Here is a 14,299-nt window from a genome sequence, read left to right as displayed (position 1 = left end):
CAACAGGTCTGCAGCTCTTCATCTTCAGGGTCCTCAGGAGCGAGGTGGCCCCGCCCTCTGCAGCCGGCCAGCCAATAGGAGCCCTCCCTGGATTATCCTGCTGTTATAAAGCTCGAGGATGCGGAAGCTGCGCGAGGAGCGCGCACTCAAAAAGAGAAGCACGAGAGACACCAGAGCAAAGAGTGAGGAGGAGAAAGTGATCAGCAAGTGCAGCAGCAGAAGAAGAGCTGATGGATCACTCCAAACAGACGCAGTACAGCTCGAACGACAAGAAGGACACCGGGGACGGCGGCTCGGTGCTCAACGGACACTTTGACGGGATGGTGAAGCGGCCGGCCGGCGGCAGCGGGCGCACCGCCGCTCCTCAGCCTCCGGGCGCGGAGTCCGGCTCGCACCGGCCGGCCGCCTCGGTGATGGAGAGCTGGAGAGAGGAGCGCACCAGGAGCGTGGAGGACAACGAGATGAGCCTGCCCTCCCTGGCCGCGGCTTACACCACCATCCTGCGGGGGCTCGGGGAGGACCCGCAGCGGCAGGGGCTCCTCAAAACCCCCTGGAGGGCCGCCACCGCCATGCAGTTCTTCACCAAGGGCTACCAGGAGAAAATTATCGGTGAGTTTTTAAATCCACAAAGCCGCTCAGTGGAGGGGGGGGGGGGGGGGGGGGGATTTGTGCTCCGCTTCAACAGGTGGCGGCTCCGACACAGGAGGGACAACAACACTCACTTCACTCCATGTTTTATTAATTAATACTTAATAACTGATCACTTACTGTACCTGAGCTACTTATACTGGAGTATTTCCCAGTTACACTACGTCATATTGTACTTTCTGACAGTCACTGTGGACAGGAATATTTTACATAACAGGGGATCAGTTTCTAATATATGATGTCTTCTTCTACAATAAACTACACAACAACATATAAAGCCCAACATGAAAGATACGATAATCGATCAGCAATAATAAGACAATATAGATCAATGTATTATAATATTAATGAAAAGTTGTTCCGCTGCATAATGAGAGAGACCTCTGATTATTAGCACTGATGCATTAATGTAAAACCTCACAGCTGGACTTCATTCTACTTGTTGGGTGTCATCTGTTTAAAGCTCTCGCGCGGAGCCTTTTCCCCCAAAAACCAGGAATCTTTTATTCTGAAATAATTCCTTTCAAATTAAAATCACGAGGTCAAGAGTAAACGTCACCTTTTGGACCTTTTTATATCATGAAATAGAGAAAACATGTTTCGAGCTTTGAGATGAATTAAATATTAAAACCTAAAACATCATCTTCGGCTCCGCTGTTGTAAATGCAGATATTCCAGTTGTTTTGAGTAGAGATGAAACGATTAATCGATTAGTGGATCTGCTGTAAATTAATCTGCTAAGATATTTGGATAATCCATGATACATTTAAGACACTGAGGTAAAAATGTGAGACATTTCCTGTTTCCAGCTCCTCCAGCGTGACGATTTGTCTGTTTTTATTTGACTGGAAACTGAAGATCTTTTGAGTTTTGTTCTGTTGGTCGGACAGAAGGAGCAATTTGAAGACGTCGCCTCAGGATCACATGGGCCGGCTTCTCCAAGCTACGGCTCGCTGGAGGGGCTGGATTCTGGGATCTGCTGCCTCGGCCTCATCTGGAACTCCATCTGGAGGCAGTTTGGCTGTTGTGGGGGTAGTTGTGTGTGTGTGTGTGTGTGTGTGTTGAGAAGCTGTAGTGCTGAAGGAAGGAATGCAGAGGAGGGAGAGAAAAAACGTGAGGCCACCCAGAGAAAAGATGGTGATTCATGTCGTTCGGTCCTGAGACATTTTCCTCAGGTACGACCGGACGACCTTCTCCTTACCTCTGAGCAGCAGAGGACGGACTGTGACGAAGATGATGATGAGCACCGCCTGAACCTGAAGAACAACACGTTGTTGTTCAGGTTCAGGCGGTGCTCATCTGTCTGTCCGCTGATTGGCTGTTACAGGAGACTCCCCTTTGACTTGTTGGACAGCAGAGAGCATAAAAAACACATGTAGTCTTGTAGGATGTTTGTGGAGAGTTAAAGCACTTTTAGTGGCTGTTTGATCAGGGTGTGTGTGTGTGTGTGTGTGTGTGTGCAGGTCACAGGTTCAGTTTTCATCACAACATGAGCCTAAAAGCTTCTTGTTGTCGAGCACATGACACAACTGTAATGAGGAAAAGTTATGCAGAGATTAAGCAGAAATTCTTGTGACCTTACAGATTAAAAGTGCACACGTTTCTGCTTTTAATTAAATTACAATTCATTTCATTATCAATAAGCCTGTGAATTATTTTCTATATTAATTGCTTGGTCTATGAAAAATCACAAAACGTTCATTACATTTCCCCAAAATGCAAGTTGACGTATTCAAATAGCTTTTTTTTTTCTTATCTGACCAACAGTTAAAAACACAAAAATATTCAGTCTGTCATAATAAAAAAAAGAAACAAATCCCTTCATTTTGGTCATTTTTGTTCACAAAATTTGAATCACTGCAATTGATCTAAAATTAATCTAAAATCCCAAATTAGTTTGATCTGAATTCCTGAATTTATCCCTCAAGTTCAGCAAAGCTCAACCTCTAAACTTCACTCCGCTCTCAGAGTTTCAAGCCCTCTGATTGGCTGTTAAATCCCTTCACGGCACATTTTTGAGGCTGTAGTTGATGAACCACGGCAGCCTGATGTCATCAAAGATCCTCTATAACAGAAGATGACGCATTACAAGCGGTGCCGATGGTATGAATATATGTATACACTTCCTGGTCACCTCCGCTTTGTCCAGATTTAAAATCTCTCACTATTTGGAAGAAGTGCCTCGAAAGTTCATGCAGATATTCATGTTCCTCCTCTGGATGACTTTTCATGTAGCGCCACCATCAGGTCAAATTTAAAATGTGTCCGATACTTTCATGACCAAATAATTAATTCCCATCAGCCTCAGCTTGTGTGAAGTGCTAATTATCCAATGTTAGCATGCTAACACGCTAAGATGTTAAACATCAGCGTGTTAGCGTTGCCATTGTGAGCATGCTGACATTAGCATTTAGCATGGCTGTAGTCTTGTTGTAGTTTTGTTCATCATTTCTATCAGTTTTGAGCCGGCCGGACGATCACAGGTTGTAAACAAACAGATTATCCAAACCACGTCATTTGGAGGTAAAACTGAAAGTGAGAGCATTTGAAATGTTAATATATTATAATATATATAATATATTAACATTATTATTAACATTAAACCAGTTTCCACAGTTCAAACGCTGCACTTTCATTTTCGACTACACTAATTCACGCTAACATGACATTAGCTAGCACGGTACCCAACACCTGATTTTGAAGGATCGCCAGCTGATTGCCTAGCAACACACACACACACACACACACACACACACACACACACACACAAAGACACACAAAGACAGCCCGGAGCATCAGGGTGTCGCCAGGTTCAGTCAATAAACGCCTTTTTAAATGAACAAAAACACAATTTCCTTAGACTTTCCTGAGATCTGAAAACATCAGCAGACTGAATATTATTGAATATTATGGGATGTGAAAGAGGGACATAAACAACTTATTATGAATGTTGCTCAAACACAAATCGTGTGTGTGTTTAAAGGCAGGGATGTACAGGGGTGACTCACGAATAAATGCCCTGGGTTACCACTATGTATGTGTGTGTGTGTGCGTGTGTGAGTGTGAATGGTACACACACACACACACACACACACACACACACACACACACACACACACACGTCTCGCTGTCTGAACAATAAATGAATAACCTTGTTTATTCAGTCATTCACTCCACCGTTTCCTGCTTCATTCAGAGCGTGTCAACATGTGGCCTCTTCACTCTGTGTGTGTGTGTGTGTGTGTGTGTGTGTGTGTGTGTGTGTGTGTGTGGTATTCATTCACAATCACACACACACACACACACACACACACACGGGGGGGGCAACATTATTGAATGTAGAGCTGATGATGAGTAACACTGTCATTACCTGATAGCCGCCTCGTCTTTCTGTCACCCAGGGCGTCCGAACCGGCCGTCCTCACCAGCTGCCCTTTATTTAGTTAAGGTTGACTTAACGTTATTGTCCTCAGGTGTGTGTGTGTGTGTGTGTGTGTGTGTGTGTGTGTGTGTGTGTGTGTGTGTGTGTGTGTGTGTGTGTGTGTGAGAGAGAGAGAGATGCAACTTTCACTGTAACTGATGGTGTAAGAAGCTGTAATGAGGAGGTAAAAGTCTGGTTTGTTACAACAACGTGGGTCTTATTTTTTATCACTTCAGTATTAATGACATTGTACTCTGACTGCAGCTAACGGAATGAATGAAAACGGCCATATTTATATTTTTATAATAGCAATGTATCCAAGAACAGTGTTAAAACAATGTGACAGAGCTTTATAGTTTCAGCTCACTGTTCAGAGAAAAACCACCTGCAGCAAACACGACGTGTTGCTCTGTAATTACTGGATGTCTAAAACCCAAAGATATTCAGTTTTCTGTCCCATAAGATGAAGACAAGAAGCAAATCTTCACCACTGAGGAGCTGGCAGTTTGTCAGAATAGTTATCGATTAATCAACTAATGGTTTCAGCCCCAGAGAGACGACAAACAGTCGGAGGATCAGATTTGAAACAAACCTCCAGGTTAATCAGACTCATTTACCGACAGACAGGTGATGATCAGACTGTTGTATCATTGTTTTCAGATCCGAGCGGTTAACTTGGTGACGACGACGTCATCAGCAGCGAAGTCTCGCTTTCACTTTGTTCTCGATTTCAAAACACGATTACCACTTTATTACAGCGGCGACCTGAAGGTGTCCAGAAGCAGTTTGTCTTGTTCGTGAAAAGACAAAGTGCGTCCTGGAGCTGCTGAAACTCTGCTGTGGATAAAACTAATAGACTTCAGATAGAGGCAATATTTAAAGCCACTATGTACAGAATTAGAAAATGTCTGACTTTGGACCCCCCCCCTTCCTCCCCCAACAGATAGCCAGTCAGGAAATTAAAAAGTGCCGCGGTGAGAGCGAGAGACGCCTGCGTCGTCACAAACAGATAAAGCGGTTTATTGAACCCCCGGCAACTGAAAAATGCAATAAAGCAACAACAGGAAGGAGCGTATGGAGGCAGAGCTATAATTAGACTGCGATGTTTGCCGGAGAGAAACGACGACGAAGACAGCTGAGCGGTCGAGGTGGACAGGGCGTCCCTGGTGGTTTCCATCTGTCCGTCCTGGAGGGGACAGAAAGTGATGGAGGACAGTTTTAAAAAGTTCCGACATTCAACACACCTTATAATCATTCAATAAAATCTGAATCAGGTTTAGGTGTTTTGGTGCAAAGCTATCACAACAAACATTCAGAGAAAAGAAAAAACAAGTATACATTTAATTTAAAATGAAGCTGCACAGTCTATAAAACAAAGGAGGTGGTCAATAAATGAATCAAATATGAATTCAAAATTCATAAAAAGGCAAATTCTTGCAGAAACAGGTCGATCAAATGCTTGAATAAACACAGTCGATGGACTAACAGTGAAATGAATAAATAAACAGAAAGACAGAAGTCAGGTATGTTAAATCTTTAAATTTAAATTCAACAAACAAACTCCTCCGTTTTTCCACCGCAGACGTGCTCAACGACGCCATCTTCGACGAAGACCACGACGAGATGGTGATCGTCAAAGACATCGACATGTTCTCCATGTGTGAACATCACCTGGTGCCCATCTTCGGCAGGGTGAGAGAACCACACACACACACACACACACACACACACACACACACACACACACACACACACACACATCAGGGTTCAACAGGTACCTGAAATGAAAACAGCAGCAGCAAATGAAGAAGAGGAGAAGAAGATTTATTAATTAATGGAAAGATGAGTTCAGAGTCAACAGGTGTGTGTGTGTGTGTGTGTGTGTGTGTGTGTGTCGTGTAGCGCCAAAGGCCGACAAATCAGCAGTCAGTTTAGAAAACATGCGGTCAGCATTTAGATTCGTAGATCGTATTGTGTGAACGCTAAAATTAAGATCAATCGAGAAGAAAATCGTAAAGTTGTGGTTTTACTGGGGGTTATGAGCTGAAGTATGTCGTGGCTCTGAGACGTTGCCGGGCAACCAGCCGAGACTCCAGGAAGTTACTGGTCCCTGCCAAGAAATAGTCTGGCTCATAACCTCCTGTAAAACTACCACTTGTCATTTATACACTCCAGCTTTTGCACAGAATAAACAAACAAGATGTGACGTAGTGAGTTTTAGAGGTGCTGGTGGGTGGACAGAGCTAGGCTAGCAGTTCCCCCCTGTTTCCAGTCTTTGTGCTAAGCTAAGCTAACCGGCTGTAGCTTCATATTTACCGTACAGACCCTATAGTTTGGAAACAGCTGCTTTTTCATACTGTTTATTTTTAACATTCAAACACCAACCCTTGGCACAGGCAGAACTTTATTTATTTTTCATTTTATTTTGAGCTATTAGAACGAATATGAACAAAAACACAAACACAGGCCCCCCTCCCCGATACATCCACAGACATTAAACTATTTGTACTTTGCTGTGTGTGAAGAAAATCTTCAACAGGGAAAAGATGGAAGAAACGTAAGAAAGAGGCAGTTTAATAGAGAAAGGTTGTCACAGAAACACAGATGTGAATCTGAAGAAGCATCTCTGGAGGCGGATGGTCTGAACAACATGAGAAACAATCACATTAGCTGAGATCTGTTCATCCTGCGTTTGTTTAGTGGTTTTTTTCCCCCCTTCCTGCTCCTGTGACATCATTACTCTCCACTAAAACCTGATTGGCTTCTTCCCGCTCTCAGATTTCTCTTCCTCTGCTGCTCTTATCCCTCCATCGTCGCCTGCAGGTGCATGTCGTTTAAGACAATAGAGGCTGGCAGCTGATCCTTTTCCACCGGTGTAAACGGGCTCTGATGACAGCAGTGAATCACACGAGCACTTACCACACCTCCTGTGTCACTGTGTGTGTGTGTGTGTGTGTGTGTGTGTGTGTGTGTGTGTGTGTGTGTGTGTGTGTGTGTGTGTGTGTGTGTGTGTGTGTGTGTGTGGCCATCAGGTGGCTGTTTATGTCCCTAAACCTCCTCCCTCCCCTCGTCATCGTCAGCAGCGTTGCCTCTTATCCAGCCTCTCTCATCTGTTGTGTCTCTCGGTGACTCACCACACAGAGAGAGAGGCCTCCTCCTCCTCCTCCTCCTCCTCCTCCTCCTCCTCCTCCTCTATTGTCGATCAGATGGCGTGCAGGTAGCCGCTGTCAGATCAACAGTTTGAAGAGGAAATAAATAAATAAAAAAACAACAACTCCCTTCTTTTGATCTTCTTCTGTTCAGCCTTTTAAAATGGAGTCAGTTCTTCTTCTATGATGTATTTCCTGTTGAAACTCTGGAGAGGAAGGCAGTTTGATTTGACAGACAGAGTTGTCCTCGTCTTCCTCTCTGAAATATACAAAAGAAATAATAAACTGCATGTGGTTCAAGTGTCCTTCTCGTGTCTTTGACGCCCCGCTGGGTGAAATTTAAACCCACAAAACTTAAATTCATAAATTGTCAAGTTGTAATAAATAAATAAAAGTTGTTATAAATGGTATAAATGATGCATTCGATGGATAACACGAGTCTATCAGCTCCACCGAGATAAAACTAATGCAGTCTAATACAACGGACCTTGTTGATATAAATGGGGGGGACAAAATAATAGACACACCGGTCAGAGGAAACGACCATACAGTTGAATCAACAACTCTCTCAAACAAACGGTAACCTTCATGAAGGAGGACTGTTGTATTAGGCTGCATTAGTTTAGTTAGGTCTACCTAATAAACTGGCCACAGAGCATAAGGTCAGTGCCTTTTCCCTAAATTTAAAGAAACTTAAAGCTACATTAATCAATCAGTGATATAACAGTTACCTATTTACACATCCAAAAGACACAGAGAAATGTTTCTCGCCACCTGATGCCTGTGAAATATGTCCCTTTAGCTGTGCCTGCTGTTTGGTGCTGAGCGGGTAGCGTGAGGTGGATTCATCAGAGCTTGTTTGCTGAAAACAGAACTGAACCAAACAGTAAATGTGCCATAAAACCAAAGCTCTGAACTAAAAGTGGCTAAAGAAAAGAAGCTCTGCAGTATATTATACGTGGGCTGCTTTAACTTAGATGATTCCTCTCATTCTTTATTCCTTTTTGGGTTTTTTATTTTTTTTACCTCGCCCCATCGTCACTCGCAGCATGTGCCAGTAAATCTGAATAATGTGAATAATGTGAGATAAGTGAAAAGGCAGCCGTGACAGTCGGTGTGTTTGATGTCGATATGTCAGGAGGAGGAGGGGGGAGGAAGAAGGAGGGACTGGAGGAAAAGGGAGAAAAAGAAATCCTTGCACGCTTGTTGCTGCTGCCCTTTCTCTCGTCTTGTCAACAAATTGCGTCTGACATTTGAGTGTGTGTGTGTGTGTGTGTGTGTGTGTGTGTGTGTGTGTGTGTGTGTAAGAGAATTAGAGCCTCCAGACATCCACAGCAGTGATTCTCCAGCCGATGACTCCGTCTCTTCCTCCTCTCGTCTGTTGCTCATCCACCTGCTTCGTCTTTTTGGTTTCTGTGATAAACCTGACGTGTGTTTGTGTTAAACTCTCGTTTATTTATTTCACACCGCAAGAGCCAGTAACTTAAAGTGCGTTTCAGGAAAAAAAACTAAAAAAACACTTGTTGTATTTTAGTGGAATTGCCCTTAAAGTAAAAGGCAGGTGGACAGTTGAATATCCAGGATAAACCAGTTTAACTCACCAAACTCTAACTGGTTGGTTTTAGCATCAGGTTAAGGTTAATTCAGAACAGACCGTCTCCTGCTTTCCTACAGAGCACGATCAAGTTAATGATGATTGTTTTTTAAAACCCAGAATGGTGCTCTACACTGAAACAATCCTTTTCTCTTCCTCGCTGCTCGGCCTCGTGAACTCGTCATTCAATTTACTCATTTCATTTCGTCCTCATCTTTGACTCTGATGTCCAGTTACGCTAAAAACAACCAAAACTAAAAGCCACCGAGATCCAGACGTGGACCTTCGTCTGGTCTCTGCCGGTTAACATTTAAACTGAGCTTCAGATGAGACGAGTTCACACTCTGCGTCCTCGACATCGTCCCCCGCAGTGAAAACAGGGTTAACTGTGAAATATTTGATCTCGAATGTTTCACTGTGTGCAGGTTCACATCGGTTACCTCCCCAACAAGAGAGTTCTGGGTCTCAGCAAGCTGGCCAGGTGAGTGTGTTTACTGTAACTGTGTGTGTGTGTGTGTGTGTTTACCCAGGGCAGCGTTTAATTGGCCGTAGATGTGTGTGAGAGAGAGAGAGCTAGTGTGTATTTAAGCTGATTATTAAAACGTGTGTGTGTGTGTGTGTGTGTACTGGTGTAGAATCTGATCCCACTGACCCCAATACCTTCAGGCTTATCGCACTAACACCCCTCACTAACCCAGTACCGGACATACACACTCGCATTGTGATGAGAAACAGCGAAACAATCACCAACATGAAGCTCTCCTGCTGCACACCAGGTGGCGCTGATAAAACGAGCCATAGCGTTTGGTTTCTGCGGGCTCTAATTTTATACGGCTCGAGTCTTATTTTCGGCGTTTTCTTGCTGAGATCTGGGGACAATATTTATTATTAGGTTAGCTCAGATTTATTAGGAAGAGAAAACGCAGGCAAACAGTAAAATGATCACCCAAACTGTCTGTCGTGAACATCCATCGCAGACTACAGGCTGACTTCCTGGTTCAACTTGCTGTACTAACTGTAGTCCTGCACACTGACGGCCAATCAGAGACATTAACAAATACATTCGTTTAGATAATCTGGATGAAGTGTGCGTGATCGTCTCCTGTTTCTTGCTCTTGAATTAGAAGAGGATCTTTTTAGTATTTCATGTTATGAAGAGCATCCTAATCTCTTTCACGTCACCCCAATTTGTAAACAAAAGTGTCTAAAATTGCATAAATATAATAGACAAAACAAAACGCTGCCAGCACCTGAACGTAGCTGACTGTGTACCTCATTTCTAATGGGCTGGGTAACGTTAACTAACCAAGCACACAGTTTTATGAATGAAACTTATATTATACATATGATTTTAATACAAAGTGGGAAGCCGGTGAGGGATCTCATCACACATACAAAAAGAACATCCTCTAAAGTCCTGATGGTTTTGATCAGACTAACAAATCCAGCTTTATAATTAGAACCAGGCTTTGTTCAGTTTTCTTCTTTCCAGCTGCAGCATCTCGCCTTCCCTTTCTGTACGTACAGTACGTCCTGTCACTCCTCCTGCCGCCCGTTTGGTCTTGTGGCATTTACTCGGAGGTGAATGAGGTCGAATTTGTCCAAAGTGGTTTTGCTCACAGTGAAGAGCAACAGGTCGAAGGTGAAGGCCGAGTCGCTCCTGCAGACGTGTTCATTTTCCTTCCGTTCGCTCGTCAGAACGGGCCGTAGCTTTAAAGTTACTGTTTTTGTTTATTTTGGCTGGGTGAGAAATGTCCACGTGAACGAGTTCAGTTTACGAGATGTGACACCAGCTGACATTTAAAACGATGGTGGAGCTCAGGGAAGTTAGTTACCTTTGTCATCAACTTCTTTCTTGCTCCTGCAGAAAACACAAAAACCCTTCACAGTCTTTGAAAAGAGGATGACTCTAAATGCTCCTCTTTGTCGTCAGTAGCTCATCAGATGTTGCTCCGACGCCAAAACACAGATGCTTCATCGCGTTTCATCGTGTGGATGACCGGTCAAAGATTGATGATGTGGCCTCATGTTGATTGTTTCCATTTATTTTATTAATGTCGTTACATTACGTTTATTTAGCTTTCATCCAAAGCGACTTACAACCTTAATTACTGTCTCAAACGATGGCATTATTCTATATGTCTCTTATTGTCCACAAATACCATGAAAAGATTAAAACCAACACCCCTACTCAGTCTGTAGCGCTCTGCTCGCTGGAGTTACTCAAACAGGAGGAAATAGGGCATTTGTTGGGGACTATTTTCAGCGGCGGATTAATCCACATTTGGTGCTGTCTACTGAAAATATTGTTGACTTGCCTTTATCATTTTGAGTTAAGTGTTTTTTAGATACAGTCAGGATGTGTTTTGTCCGTCTTCTTGGCCAGTTAGTCGTCTATTTCAGCAGTTTGTGAACTTCTTTGCACTGACGATGCGTCACTGAAGCGTTTCCTCTCTTTTTCTCTCCCTCAGGATTGTTGAAATCTACAGCCGTCGACTACAAGGTACCAAGCGAAAGTCTGTTTGTTTGTTACGCAAACACAGATTGTCGTTTCTGTTCAGAGTTCAGTGTTTTCTTTTTGCTGTCGGCCGGTTCATGTTTGTCTTCTTCTGTCTTGTGTGCGTCCACAGTTCAGGAGAGGTTGACCAAACAGATTGCTGTAGCGATCACCGAGGCCCTGCAGCCCACCGGGGTCGGCGTGGTCATCGAGGCGACGTACGTACGTCCACTGAGTGGAATATGTGTTTTCATGCACACTTCAGTTTCCTCCACATCCTTTCCTTTCCTCGTCCTCGTTTCCTTTACTTTCACTTAATCCATCACTTAATTTCCTTTGATTTCCTTTCCTTTCACCTCCTCTTTGTACCTTGCTCCTCCCCTCTCCTTTTTATACTTCAATTTCTTTTGCATTACTTTCATGTGCACCACTTCATTTCTTTTCATTTACTTACATCTCCTCCTTTCCCTCACCTCTTTTTTCTTTTTTATACTTACATTTCTTTGACTTCGGTTTCATTACTTTCATCTCCATCACTTCATTTACTCCCTGTTTTCTCTGCTTCGCCTCCATCGTTTCAACCTCACCTTTCTTTATACTCCCCACTTCTTTTACCTCCCTTCCCTTACTTTCATTTTCAACAATCCTTTTAATAACTTTCTCTTTTCTGTCACACCCTTCCCTTCACCTCCTCGTTCTTTCTTTCTTCTCTGCTCTACTATTTCTTCATTTAATTTCTTTTCCATTTGTTCTTTTATTCCTCACTTCTTTTCCTTCACTTCACTTCACTTCCTTACTCTTCGTTTCCTCTCTCCACAGTCACATGTGTATGGTGATGCGAGGCGTTCAGAAGATGAACAGTAAAACCGTCACCAGCACCATGTTGGGAGTTTTCAGGGAAGATCCAAAAACCCGTGACGAGTTTCTGACTCTGATCAGGAGCTGAGGAGGACGAAGCTCCTCCTCTTCCTCCTCCTGTTGCCTGAGGTTACCTCCACCTGTGTGTGTGTGTGTGTGTGTGTGTGTGTGTTTCCATCTCATCAAAGGCAGTGACAGAGTGTGTCGACATGATGTTTACTTTCAGGCGAGGGGAGAGACTTTACCCCCCCGTGTGTGCTCATTGATCAAATATCTTTGGCCTCCAAACGTACCTTTACAAATAAACAACACGACGGTGAAAAGTGTGCAGGTGAAATGAATAACAGCGTCAGATTTACAGTCAGATTTTTGTTTTTGAGCCCGGTGACGTTTAATATCGGCACAGAACAGTCAGTCAATCCAAGATCCTTATAAATATCTGTTAGCCACATGTGCAAAACATCACGAGGCTGAAAGTCCAAACCGCCCGAGTCAGAAGAAACACCAAAATTAACTACAAATAAGAGGCGAGTCACTCACTAAAACCAGCTCCCAGGTTTGTCAGACAGTAACAGCGAATGTGTCTCATGAACTTTTAATAGTGAGAGAGTTCATGAGTTCAGTCCATACAATTTAATGACAGTGGAGACGGAGGTTTTCTCTGTGACCTCTATGTAACCTACATGGTGCTATATGTAGAAATGTCCAGTTAACAAACAAACACACAGATATACATGCTGAAACAATTAGCTGGTTAATTATTAGTCAGACAGATAATGAATTGCAACAGTTTTGATAACTGATTAATTTTTTTTAAAAGCAAAACGCCAAACATTTGCTGATTCCAGCTTCTGAAATGTGTTTTATGTTGTTTTGAATAAAAGATCTTCAGGTTTCCGACTGTTGGTCAAACGAAACAAGTAATTTGACGTCACTCTGGGAAATGGGCCTTTCTCTCCTATTTCTTTGACAAAAAAAACCCCAAATCGATTAGTGTTTTGTGTCGGACGGCACTTTAACACTCTTGTCACACCTCTGAAACCTCAGATTACACACTTCCTTTCCTTTTATTCAGGACTTTTTGGTTTCAGTTGATTTAAAACCATGAAAACAAACAAAAACAGCTTTTTAAATATGAAGCATCATGAAACGTTTGGTGCAAAATCCTCATCATCATCAGCAGAATGCAGTAAAACAGCTGCATCTGAAAATGACAGCAGTGCTCTCATTTCTTCTAATAATAATAATAATGATTATTATTATTATTATTATTATTATGGTCCTGTGGAAGGATCAGCTTGTATGTGCCAACTCGCCTCCATTAAAACCAAAACTTCACGGTGACGCGACGAGCCGGCGGGACGCTGAGCTGCAGAGTCATCTCAGTCTCCATGAGAGGCAAATTAAATGTGTGCATGTCAGTGTGTGTGTGTGTGTGTGTGTGTGTGTGTGTTCACAGTTTTCATCCCAACAGGTGAACAGTGTGTGTGTGTGTGTTTTGTGACTTTGTGTTTACTCGTGTAGCATATTTTTGCATTTCAAAGCGTCATAATGTCCCCAGACAGATTTTGGGAGGTTTAACTTGTGTACTGTGGTGACTGAAGTCGTGTGAGTGTGTGTGTTTGTGTGTGTGTGTGTGTGTGTGTGTGTGTGTGTGTGTGTGTGTGTGTGTGTGTTGGAGGGAAGATGAGCGCTAACAAGCGGCTCTGATGTTGTTTTCGTGGCCTTGTTGAGAAGTCGGCCTGTTCTGTGGCCCCTTCACCATCATTGTCACTTTATGTACTTTATGTGTTCAATACTTTTTAATCAAAGAAAATAAATCTCTATGTGACACCGAAGACTCTGTGTTTCTTCACGTAACTGACATGTATGTTCACTTTATTTCAGACAGATTAAGCTGTCATCCTCATAGTTTCACAGCGTGAGTTAGCTAGTTTTGTTTCAAACTTCGTAGCAGTTAAATAATAAGAGAAAAGAGGGACAAACAAACACAAAGCTCATTTTTAAAGTTACTGAACAACAGAAGTGTTAATATGAGATTTTATTTTTATGTTAGCAATAGCGGCTTTTCCAGCGGAGGAAGACGTATTCAGTTGTTTTTCTCAAGTAAAAGTAGTAACACCACAGTGTAA

At 42.9% G+C, this 14,299-nt stretch overlaps 1 protein-coding gene across 1 annotated transcript; it reads left to right on the top strand.

The window, feature by feature from the left end:
• Positions 1 to 195: 195 nt before the first annotated feature.
• gch1 (GTP cyclohydrolase 1) lies at positions 196 to 12,255 on the top strand. Its single transcript, XM_070906691.1, has 6 exons — positions 196 to 609; positions 5,652 to 5,761; positions 9,238 to 9,293; positions 11,284 to 11,315; positions 11,443 to 11,527; positions 12,129 to 12,255. The coding sequence occupies exons 1-6, from the start codon at positions 231 to 233 to the stop codon at positions 12,253 to 12,255; spliced, it is 789 nt and encodes a 262-aa protein (XP_070762792.1). The 5' UTR covers positions 196 to 230.
• The last annotated feature ends 2,044 nt before the right edge of the window (positions 12,256 to 14,299 follow it).

This window comes from Enoplosus armatus, chromosome 1 (assembly GCF_043641665.1).
Source record: "Enoplosus armatus isolate fEnoArm2 chromosome 1, fEnoArm2.hap1, whole genome shotgun sequence".
Classification (NCBI taxonomy): Eukaryota; Metazoa; Chordata; class Actinopteri; order Centrarchiformes; family Enoplosidae; genus Enoplosus; species Enoplosus armatus.
Note: the sequence above shows the minus strand (reverse complement) of the source record. Positions and strands in the feature narration are given on the sequence as shown.

Coding starts and splice junctions, on each gene's coding strand:
- gch1 (XM_070906691.1), top strand. CDS start 231: ATGGATCACTCCAAACAGACGCAGTACAGCTCGAACGACAAGAAGGAC. Junction 9,294..11,283: donor GGTCTCAGCAAGCTGGCCAG/GTGAGTGTGTTT, acceptor TCTCTCCCTCAG/GATTGTTGAAATCTACAGCC. Junction 11,316..11,442: donor CTACAGCCGTCGACTACAAG/GTACCAAGCGAA, acceptor GTGCGTCCACAG/TTCAGGAGAGGTTGACCAAA.